Source organism: Enhydra lutris, unplaced genomic scaffold (genome assembly GCF_002288905.1).
Source record: "Enhydra lutris kenyoni isolate GAN:26980312 unplaced genomic scaffold, ASM228890v2 scaffoldscaffold41, whole genome shotgun sequence".
Lineage (NCBI taxonomy): Eukaryota > Metazoa > Chordata > Mammalia > Carnivora > Mustelidae > Enhydra > Enhydra lutris.
Window position 1 is genome coordinate 6,008,340 of NW_019154125.1, and position 12,095 is coordinate 6,020,434.

The 12,095-nt window shown below is 45.4% G+C and overlaps 1 protein-coding gene across 1 annotated transcript in view; it reads right to left on the minus strand.

Annotated features, from left to right (window-relative positions):
- Positions 1–12,095, minus strand: part of LOC111155368 (chromodomain helicase DNA binding protein 7) — a 193,872-nt gene that overhangs the window by 8,804 nt on the left and 172,973 nt on the right. The window contains exons 24-34 of the mRNA XM_022515513.1: positions 9,384–9,473; positions 8,824–8,927; positions 7,367–7,496; positions 6,880–6,952; positions 6,665–6,722; positions 5,735–5,963; positions 5,280–5,488; positions 4,479–5,150; positions 3,158–3,318; positions 875–1,102; positions 215–658 (exon numbers count right to left, since the gene is read on the minus strand). Of these exons, the coding sequence (XP_022371221.1) occupies positions 215–658; positions 875–1,102; positions 3,158–3,318; positions 4,479–5,150; positions 5,280–5,488; positions 5,735–5,963; positions 6,665–6,722; positions 6,880–6,952; positions 7,367–7,496; positions 8,824–8,927; positions 9,384–9,473 (2,398 nt within the window). The remainder of the gene's footprint in view (positions 1–214; positions 659–874; positions 1,103–3,157; positions 3,319–4,478; positions 5,151–5,279; positions 5,489–5,734; positions 5,964–6,664; positions 6,723–6,879; positions 6,953–7,366; positions 7,497–8,823; positions 8,928–9,383; positions 9,474–12,095) is intronic.

Consider the following 12,095-nt stretch of genomic DNA (forward strand, 5'->3'; position numbering starts at 1 on the left):
TCCTCAAGCTACATTTGGTTCAGGCCAAGTGATCTGTATCAATGCTCAACACAATTTTTCAGCTCAAAGCCATGACTGTACATTGTGATCCTATTTCTTTAGTGCAAGAAGCCAGCTTTAATCACTGAGAGGAGCCCAGGCCGGCGTCGTCAGAATGGCAGGACTCTGGCTGCCACTGTGGGCATACGCAATGGGAGGGAGCTCCTGAACTTACTGCACTCAATGACGTCCGTTTGTGGCTCATGAAAAGCAGATCAAGACCCTCCACGTTTTTCCGCCTTCCCCGCCTCCTCTTCACAGGAGGCTCTCCATCCACCAGGGAGCCATTAAGCAGATGCCTCGTGGGTGTGCGTGACAGGCCTGCCTGGAGCAGCTCCATTTGAGTCTTAAAGGCATCGGACACCGGTGTCGAGACATTAGGCAAGATAAACTTTGAAGTAAGAGATGAAAAATTTGAGGTAGAGCTTGCTGCCTCTCTTGAGGCCTTTGATAAATCCACAACTTTTTCTTGTCCATTTTCTGAGACCACCTGAGACCCCCGCAGCTGGGCAACCATCTCCATGAGGTTCCGCCGCTTAGCAGCTCTTTCGGCCTCGATCTCAATTTTTCTCCTCCTCCTCCTCCGCTGGCGAGGGACGGAGAGATTTAGGGCGTCTTCCTATTGAAAAATTCCAACAAAATAATGAGCCCAAACTGTATCTGCTATACACAGGCTGGATTTCAGAAAGAAAGAACTAGAAGCCTCAGGAATTAACCATTCGTAACTGCTGAAGAGAGCTAAGGTAAGGGCAGCCATCTTAACTCCGGGGAGGACCAGTGAGCCTCGAGCCCCCAGAGTTGGACGGCTCGCCTTTACGCGGCGAAACAAACACACCTTGGACAACTGAGGGGAAGTAGTGAGGTCCTCGCTGCCACTGATGCTAGCTTGGCCGACCATGGAGAGCTCAGCAAAGCTCCTCTTCTGCAGGGGGCTGTCCATGGTGGGTGGCGTGTAACCAGGGATGAGGCCCTGGAAATCAAACATCTGGCGCCTGTTTACTGGCCATTTGCCTTTCAGCACTGCTTCACAGATGTTGTCTAATCGGTTTATCATTACTCGGTCCTGGAGGGAGAAGGAAAGTCACACGACGTTGTAATGAAGACGTGGTGAAAATTACCGGATAAATATTTCCATTAAGATGCTAAAGCACATAAGAGGTTTAAAAGTCAATCCACGGGCAAAAGGTAAAAAGAAAACAAAGAAACAAGCGACTGAGCAACCAGAATCTGCAAAACCTGCTCTGCTCTGGTGGAAGGTCCTGAAGGGGGCCCCAACACAGAAAACTCAGTCTTTTTAAAATTTGAGCGCTGGAGCACAGAAACTAGGAAACATCACATAGCCACCTCTAAAATACTTCAAAAGTAACTTTTATTCAGGCGAGAGCACTGTTGGCAAACACCAGCAGACAACAATGGAGCCCTGCATCTAGCTTCTGGACGCTCCGGTGCTACAAATCCACGGGCTGGATCCCAGTCTGTCCCAGGAAGTGGGACATCATTAGCGTCACTATTAATAAAGTTCAGCATTACGAAACGGGCACTAACCTAGGAACACCTAATGAATGTCAATTTGCAGTCCCCACCTATTATCACTTCAAATTTCATTGAAGCGTGTACATTAAAAATTTCTAATTACAGCTCTTAGGCCCAGATTCCATAGATTAAAAGTGTCGGCTACGATAGACCTTTTGACTGATCTGGGAAACTCCCTTCTGTACTCAATGAGGGAGATCAGCCTAACAGGGTACAGGGAGGAAAAAATGTCTTTGAGAGTACACTCTGCACACTGTAGAAGAGCAGCCCTGGGACGAGTCAACTGCTGCTTGTTTTGAACCAGACAGCCCTGTTACGGCGATTAGGATGGTTATGTCCCCACCCTGAAAAGCAGACCCAAATTACATAGGGATTTATTACAAAATTACGCTAGTTAGCCAAAAAAGTAATTTCCATTTTGCTTTTGGTTACAGATAACTACATTTGGAATTATCTTGCCAAATGGGTCCCTCGCCTACCCTCTCCCACGTTAGGAAGACTACAGGTTTCCAAACCTATGGAGATGTCTTAAATCTGGAAGCTCTGTTTGGGATTTAAAAACATTAAAACACACATTTTAAAAAGTCCCCACATTTTCTCTTGTGCTGTAAGTGGTGTAATTGCTGCTATAGGAAACGGTATGGAGGCTACTCAAAAAAAATTTAAAAAACAGAATCACCATGTGACCCAGCAATTGCACTTCTGGTAATATATCCAAAAGAACTGAAAGCAGGGTCTCAAAGACATGTTACTACACTCATGTCCACAGAAGCACTATAATAAGCCAAGGCGGGGAAGGAACCCAAATGTCCCAACGACAGATGAGTAGATAAGGAAAATGTGATATATACATACAATGGAATATTATTCAGTCTTAAAAAGGAAGGAAATCCTGCCATACACTACCATACAGATAAACCTTGACGACAAGGTAAAAATAAGTGAAATAAATGAGTCCCAAGAGGGCAAATATTGCAGGATTCCACATACATGATGACGTATCTACAGTAGTCAAATTCACAGAAACAGAAAGTAGAGAAATGGTTGCCAGAGGCGGAAGGGAGAGGAGAGGAGTTGTCCAATAGGTATAAAGTTTGAGTCATGGTAGATGAAGAAAGTTCTGGAGATCTGTTTTACAACAATACGAATGTATCTAAAACTACAAAACTATATACTGAAAATTGGTTAAATTCCATGTTATGTGGTTTTTACCACAATAGAAATAAACTAAAAAAGAAAGAGAGCAAAAGAAAGAAAGAGCGAGCCCACACATTTCATTTTGCTAAAAGGTGTGTCTATGGAAACAACAATCCACACACTATCCCAGACAGTGTGATGGCCAACCTGAAAGACCTCAAAGAGCCAAAGATCCATACAAAGCATTCTACTTCTTATCTTTCCTTCATTTCACCTTTCCTATCCTATTACAAAAGAAATGCACAGATTTTAAAACATGAGGAAAATCCAGTCTTCATACAGTGTCAGAGTTGACCTTAAAATTACTTGAAAATCAAACTAGAATGATTTCCTATCCCCCACACTCTTTTTTGGTCCACAAAACAAAAATAACAAGAAACCCACCAACCTTAGGCCAAAATGAGAAGGCAAATGTTCTCTCATGAAGGAGCTGGGCTACTGAAGGGTCTCCGTCCTCCATGTAGAACCCGTCTCGGGTTTCATCCCTAGCGGTGCTCATGGAAGCATTGCTTTCCTCATCAAAATTCTTCCCTCTAGAGACAGCTCCTGCTGAGAAATCAATTAATATACATTACTCACAACCAGGGAAAAGAAGTTTAGAGAGGACATGGTAAAAATTTGAATACCAATCAGCTCCATTTTACTGAGAACCTACTATACGGCTAGGATGGCATTAGGCATCTTACAGTCTTGTTGTTTAAAGCTGGTGATGGCCCCTTGATATAGACGCTGTTATTCTCATTTTACGGATGAAGAAGCAGATAGGCTTAGGTAGGTGACATCACTAGTTATCAGATGTTGAGCATGTACATCTCAGAGGAGGCGGAATGACAACCAAGTCTCTGACTCAAGAGCCATTCCACACAACGTCCCTCCACACAGGAGAGAGGGCTGACGACTGGCCGGAGTACCAAGCCTCAGCTCCAGCAGAACAGTACAATAGGAGGCTTTATTTTTAACTGTGTGTCGGGAACAGCAACCTAACTGCGACTTACAAAGAAAACCAGTCATTTTCAGACTCTGCTTCTACCTTTACTTCTGATTTAAAACTAAAATTAAGCATCATTTGTTTAAAAATAATTACCAGTGCTTTATTCAGTGAATGACTCTTCTCTCTCACATTAAATTGTCCAAATTAAAATCATTTGGAATTCTCAATACACTGCTACTATAAAGTTAACCACTATCCTTTTTTCTTTTTTAAGTTAAACCCTATTATTCTGTTGGGTTTTTTTTTAAAGATTTTATTTACTTTTCAGAGAGAGAGAGAGAGAGAGAAAGAGAGAGAGAGAGAGATGGCACACGAGCAGGGGGGAGGGGCAGAGGGAGAAGCAGGTTCCCTGCTGGACAAGGAGCCCAGTGTGGGACTCCATCCCACAACCCTGGGATCGTGACCTGAGCCGAAGGCAGACGCTTAACCGACTGAGCCACCCAGGCATCCCAAGTTAACTCCTATTCTTAATCCAGAAATTGTTACATGCCTAAAACACTCGTCAGAGAGCTTAAGTTGTTCGAAATTCCATGTTCACGTGCGGCACGGGAGCAACACATACACCTAAGCACAACCTGAAGTTACCTATCCACAGAAGAAAATGTACACTAATTACTCTTAAAAAATAAACAAGAGCCCCTGTCATGTGACAGGGAAACACGGCCTGTCACAGCTGCTGCAGTGGAATGGGGACGGGGCCTGGATGGCGCAGCATTACCTTCAGGCTGGGAAGATTCCTCTGACTTATCATCATCCTCCAGCTTTTCTTCCTCGTCCTCTTCAGAACCTTTTTCTGAAATAGACTTGGGCCCTGTATCTGCACTGACCTCCATTCCTTTCAGTTCACTTTTTACAGAGCTGGCCTCGGCCTCGCATCCCTGCTTACTGTCCTTCTCCCCGCCGTCGGTCTCTTCCTCCTCCTCCTTCCCCTCGGCTTTCTCTTGGGCAGCTGCGCTTCCAGACTCCTCCACTTTGCCTTCACTCTGTCCTGTCGCCTTCTCTTCCTGAACGTGAGCAGATGAGAGGACGGCAGAAGTCTGGCCAAATCCGATGGCCAGTGGGGTCAGGGAGGAAATGCTCCCTGCCCCTCTGTTCTGAGCAAAGTTTTTGTGCGCATCCAAGAAAGATAACTCGGGGTCATTGAGGATGTGATAATCCGTCCGACTGACCCCATGCTTAGCAGCACCAACCAGCAAGTCTCGGTCATGCCTCCCACATTCCCACCACTCCGGCAAATCCAAACTCGGCTGGCAGAGCTTCAGCCTCTCCCCCAGCTGAGGGTGGTGAAGAACCTGCTCGCGGATCTTCCGCAGCAGCTCGATGCGGTAGAGAGTTCGGGAGGCGCGCTCTTCTGTGATTGGCTCGATCATGGAGGAGAGGTCAGGGGGTTCTGTAACATGAAAACAATGGTATTCACTTGGAAAAACCCTAAGTATGCTTTAAGCTGCTCACGCTCTATTTTTCACTGTAGTGGGCGGGCCTTTTACTATAGAGAACTTGTGTTACGAAGAGAACCTACCATCGTCTGGCTTGGCGGGCATTCGACACACTCGCCTACACATGGCCACAAAACAACTGAAGTATTTCTCCAAACTCTCATCAGACTTTTTGTCAAGTCTGGCAAAGGCTCGGAACTGGTTCCAGTCAAACTGCTGTTTCATGGGGTCAAAAATAACTCCAAAAGTAGATACCACGCGGTAAAAATCAGCCTCTTCTCTTCTCGTCCACCTATGAGCAAGGAGACATTAGCTTGAACCCTACTTGCGTACACAGGCTTAAAGCTTATTCATTCTTTTCCTCTTTTCCCCTAAACTCAGTGCACGGGACCTATTTTGGGGGTGAGAAGACAGAGTGCTTTCATGTACTGAGACCTTCTCTGATCACCGTCTGGGAAGTGATTCCGGCCTCCGGCCGGCCGAGGACAGAAAAAAGAGGCCCATCCTAGGAGCTGAGTAAAACCCTGAAGAAACTCACTTTTGTCGTTTCTCAGATATTATAGCTTCCCTTTCCGCTTCTAGCGCTCTCACTTCCTCCCGGGGCCGTCGCCTCCGCCGGTCAGTCTTCATTAGAGCCTCCTGCCTCATTTGTTGCCTTTTATAGCTGCGCTGATAGGCAGTAATGAGCCGGCGCAGACGGGTAGTCAGGGTTGAGGTGCTGGGCCAGTAGAGTTGGCCTAACTCAGCAGTACTCTCGCTGGGCTTGCCTGGGGAAGTGGAAAAAAAGATTTCTGAAATGTGTAGCTGCAATCTTGCAATACACAGGATTTTCCATCAAAACAAGATGACTCATTAACATTCAAATGACAGTGTGGGGAAGGGCATCTCGGTGCTTTCATGTTTAAAATATAAATAAAGAATAATATTAGTATGAAACTTACCAACTGTTTTCTTTTTTTTAACTCTTTAGGGGGGGAGAAGCAAATTTACTTATCAGTTCTACGTAAAGAAACATACTTTAGGCCACGAACTACAATATAAGGGTGCTCTCCTGTAATGTACTTAGAATAATAATCTTGAACCTAAAACATAATCACGTAATTGGTAGCTAATTATCTGACATTAGGGAAAAGGTACCGTTCTAGAAACCTGCAATATTTCAGATACCTAGCAAATACCCTACTCCGAGACACATTTCTGAAGATGCTTAAAAGTTTCCACTAACTGGTATATAAATATATACAAATTATCTTAATCCCAAAAGTAGTTCTTTCATCAAAGAAAGTCAATGTAATGAAAAACCCACAATAAACAAGAATTAAAATTATTCACAAAAGGGATGAGTCAGTAGAGAAAAAAATGATATTTTAAGATACCACTGTCATAAAGGAGCAAAAGCGCAGGTCCATGAATAATGTCTGTACAGCACACATTTGCTCTGCTCTTTGGGTTTTTTATGGAGCCTTACCTGTGGTGCGAATTTCCATGGATTCCTCTTTATCTTCTGGAGGAGAATTTGCAAATTCCTTGAAAGCAAAGCAAGAAACAGGATTATTTTAATTTGGGGCGTCATTTTGCATTACCTTTCAAAGAAACGGCCATTATCTATAAAGTTTAACAAGTCTTATATGGGCATATGATATTTTAACGGTGCTGTAAAAGTCAGTATACTCAAGTTCTTACATCTATTTCATCCTTGAATGGCGTCCTGGTTGGTTTATATTCTGGGTCCTCATCTTCTCTATCAAATTCTCCCCTGCGTTAAAATTGTTTAAAAAAAAAAAAAAAAGTTTAAATTGCACAGATAAGCAAGAGACTGGGGGGCTGGGGGGTGCTTGGGAACAACTAATCCTCTGCCTGATGCTACTTTTAATTCTGGGTTCGACATCAAAGGCAACCCAATCAGTATTTAAATCGCGCAGTCACGGGGTAAGGGGCGGGTGGGTGGGCGGAAGTGTCATCACTTGGAAAAAATAAACAAGTTTCAGATGATCTAGATAATATACTGCGTTTAAATAATCATCATGATACATAAACAGACTACTCTGGGAAACATCACCGAAGCTGAAATCAGATCAGTGGAGTGCACAGCGCAGTGTAAGGACTGAACCCTGCCCATAGATGTGACACTGACATAAAGTTTATTACAATCTTTAAATGTCCTTCTTACCCGTCACCGCCATCTGCTAGCATGTCTGTTCCTCTTTGCTCGGCAGCTATGGCCTTGGCATCGGGCATACCAACTCGTTCCAGGAAGCACAGCGCGGGGTCAGCTCGCATGGAGTTGTACTTCTCGTAGCCTGTGCCATCCCCAGCAGCCCACAGAGGACACGCGCAGAAACAGCAAAAGGGCCGTCACTCACAAAATCACAGCACTGCCACAATATACCAGGCTCAGCTCTCAACCGAGACGACCACTAAAGAGCCCTTCTTTCAGTAAACCACTCCAGAGAATGCTCATGACGGGGCAGATTTTGGGGGAGGGGGTCAAGTTATAGTTCGGGGGGGTATGCGAATGACCATGGACATGAACAGAGAAACAGGTTCAAACTAACTGCAAGACGCCTGGGGAGATTTCCGACCCTATTTTCCCCAAGAGCTAATTTTGCGGGACATTTAAAAGGCTTCCTTATGCTCCTTCATGACCTCTGCGGGCCACGCTGCGCCCACCCCGTCCTTCCAAGAGCGGCTACAGTCCTGCAGGAAAGTCGAGCCACTGGCTGAAAATCCCCGTCTACGTAAGGCCAGCGAACCTGTCTTATTAGGTTTAGGACGAAGCATGTCAGTAAGATGACACTGTTCCCTCTATGGTTTTCAAACCGCAATTTGCTTTTTGACTGCCCAAGTTGACTAGATGGAAAATGGCAGATCCCAACAGTGCACTGCGGGAAAATGATTTTGAGGCTGAGCTCACAAAACGCGGTTGCAGTACATAGGCAGAACAGCACAATTCAATTAGGATGTGTACTACAACACACCGCTCCTAACTGCTGTAGAGCCGCAAGCCAAACTGTAATCATGAAAGGTTTTATAAGCCATCATTCTCCCCTTTAGTCAGGCCGGGCTGCTGAGAATACCTCCGCGACCTCCAGAGAATTGGGATTATAATCAGGAATCGCTCACTGTATATATCATGCCAGTTCTGCATCCCCAGCCTTTCAAAGTTAACAAGGCTGCATCCACTCAGGGGAGCCGTGAGTTCTCAGCACTGACATTTGTGAAATATTGCTTGGAACAAAGCCCAGGAGGCACTTGTACAGATTAATAGCAGAGGTTAAGCCCACCGTCCACTCTGACACGGGTTGGCAGAGCCAGCAAGGGGAGCCACGCTAGAAGTAAAGTTTAGGGAGAGCTATAGGACAACTTGGCTATTATTAAAACAAATATGGTTTTGGTTTTATTTACAGCCAAGAAAGAAATGTTTTCTTCTCAAATACTCAACAAACATTCAAAAACAGCATCTGATATTTACAGTTCATATTAGATTTTTAGTACAGGAAAATGGTAGAAGCCAAGAGTCCTCTGGAACTATCCTCATTAATATTATGACTTTGGAAAAGAGGATGGAAAGAGCGCTGACAACGAAGCCACATAGTCGAGATGTGGTCAGACGGAAACATCACTTACCGTGTTTGAACACTCCAATGAGGAGGGACTTATCTGCTTCCTTATCCCACCAGTCTGTGGGGACTTCAGCATGGAAGGGCTCAGGGATCCACACGTCAGCTTCACTACAAAGACACCAGTCACACGGTATTCAGAACACACGCTCACGTTACAGAAAGAATCCCCAGTAACCACAGACAGGATGCGCAGGCTCAAGTGCCCCCTCCCGCAACACGCATCTGAGCCTCATGGGGGCCACTGAGCGAAGGCTGAAGGGAAGGGCGCGAGCCAGTCGCTTTCTACCATAGCTAGAAGAGGACTTCATCCCACAGGGTCCCATTTTAAATGTCAGAACGCCAGGAACATAGTTCCCACCTTTTCCATGGAACACGGACACGCGAACACGCTTTCCCCTGATTCCCTCCGCATCCCCGCGCTCACAGGGTGAAAATCCCATTCCAGGTGCAAACTAGAAGATACGCCACTGATGGTTTAGGAAGGTTCCGGAACACACTCGGCAGGGTCTTCGGGCTGCCCGGGTCACTACAGGGAGGTATGGAGTGGCGAGCGCTTGCACTAACCTTGAGTCAGCACCCTCTAGAATCTTATCCGCCTGGTCTCCTATAACTTCTTGTCTTAGGTAGTAGAGCATGCGGACACGCAGCAGGACCCTGGAGAGGAAGACAGAGGGGGGAAAAGTTCTTAACTTCAGGACTGTTTGCCAACAGTGGCTTTTGGCAGCTGCTGCTGTTCATCCATCATCCTGCCAAGGCTGATTAGCCATGCTGTATGGTAGGCTTGAAGCGTGACAGATGGTGGCACATAATCACCTCTGTGTGGTGCTTTCTGCTGGCTTCCAACAGGCCTGCCTGGCAACCGCTCGCGCTGCACGGAGAGGGACCGAGCGCGGCCCAGCCCAGGCGCACTTCATTTAGTCCTACCTAGTGCAGCTTGTGAAGTTCAGACACGTACCCTACCACTGCCTCTGAAGTATTGGAGCAAGTTTGTAAACAACTGAGCAGATGGCTTTCAGTAACTGTTCTGCTTCATTATCTCATAAAATTTCCTCAGCTGCTGCCTTAATACCATTTTTGGAAGCACATCAGAAGTTGTAGGAATAAACGAGATATAAAATCTGGTTTTACTACCTTACAATAAACCCTCAATATGGAATGTCAGGTTTTTCAGATTATACAACTTTGCTTCCGAGCAAGGAAGATGGTGATGGGGGTGGGGCCGGGGGTGGGTCTTCACAGGTCTCCCTTAAGGAGTATTAAACACTATTTATTCCTTCTAGTTCATATTACCTGGAAGCCTAGGTTGTAGCTTAAAAAATAACAAAATGACACAAAGGAAGCTAAATTGTGGCCAATTCATTGCCATTCCTTGTCATTTTCAAAGAATCAAGTTTCTAAAAAATCCATGGAATTCTAGGAACCAGATTTTTTCTAGGACCCAGATTAATTCTTTTGGTAAAGCCCACCTAGTAAATCCCAAAGGCCCGTGTCTACTCTGAGGCTGGCATCTCCCGCTGGGCGGCCCCCAGTGTGCACTCAGGACTGAGTATTGAAGACTCACCCTGTCGGCTGTGAGTTAATGATAATTCTAACTGCTATTTCCATAGCTGGGTCATCCTATCACACACTTACAGGATGGTTTACAGCTGACGTATCACATTTGCGTGTACTAGCTCATCAGATCATCACAATAATCCCGTGATGAAGTGGGACGTGTTATAATTCCCACTTTACAAATGTGAAAACTGAGGGTGACAGAAGACCAGGGACATATCCGAGGTCACAGAGTCGTGTTGAGCAGGGACGACTTGGGATTAGGCCTTCTGACTCCACCACCTCACAATGTCTCTTGGGACGGGGCAAGGGTCCTTGAAAATGTCAAAAGGAGGATGAAGGGCAGCTTCCCCAAAACAGACTACTCCCACATACACTAACAGGTACCCCACGATACGCCTGCCTCTCCATCCGGTATCTGCTTTGGAGCAACACGTGTTCTAGATGGACAGAGTCTAAAGCTGTAAATTTCGAGTAAGCATCAATGTAAACAATTATCATGGGTATTTTGTTTTAGTTTTTTAAGATTTTTCTTTTGATAAGATTAAAAATTGGCTGTGCCACACAGAACTGGCAAAAGAAAACTAACAGTCTGGGCCTCCATGGCCGGCACCTTGTTTCTTCTCTGCTTAGGCAAGAATTTACCGGCCAGGATCTCCTTATAGAGGATGTTCAGAAAAGGGTAGTTCCAAAGGAAGTACCCTCCATCTCTGGCTGATGTTCTTTTTTAAACCAAAACAGCATAGTGGCAATGATCTGAATGGTTTCTCTCCCTTTTTGATAGAAGATACAGTTTTCTTCTTTGGGAGGAATTTTAGTTATGTGGAGACCTTCACGAATTAACTGTGAATATCACCTTTCTTCTAGAGGAAAAAATTCAAACCAGTGCAACTGGCAAGCTCAGTGGTACCAGGAGGATAACAAAGTAGATGGGAGGTGGGCTCTGACCTTAAGGAGTTTGCACTTGGTAAGTCCGACAGACCAGACTTGTTAGTAGTCTGTGACCTCACTCACAGCTGACTGGCTATCCCACTCGTGACCATCTTCCAGACCTGCATCCAGTTCAGGGCCACATAGAGCACTGGACTGCCCTGCCCCTTCATCTCCTTTAACCTAAGACAGTTCCCCTGTCTTTGTGTCTTGAAACTTTTGAAGAGAACCGGCTAGCTGTCTTCTAGGAGGTTCCTTGATTTGGTTTTCATTTTCTCTTACATTTTCTCATCAACATTTCCCCACCTTGATCCTGAGAAGTTTCAGGGCATGACCCACCAGGAAGAAGAAATGGACCACTTGCCTATCCCAGAAAGGAGATGGCAAGCCTTGCCAGTCTTCTCCTGAGACCACGGGGAAGAGCACACTAGCACCATCTCACATACTAACCAGGGAGGGTACTCATGAAGTCCGCTACTGGTATCAGAATGAGAAATTAAAAACTCCCGCCCCCATCACTCTGGGATCCAGGCACAGGAGCCGCTGTTCCCACACCAAACCACTCCACTTCTGGTTTGGCTCCAGAACCCAGAAGGCTATTGACCCAAAAAGAGTTCACATAAACCACAGGAAACAGAAGTTTTCTGATAGCTGTTAAGTGGGATGGGATTTTAGGGAGAACTATTATGCCACAGTAGTAACAACAAACAGTTTCCGAGGCACCAAAATGGTTTGAGGTAATGGTTTTTCACAGACTCAAAAAGGAAAAAATTTGTCAGTCAAAATCTAGCG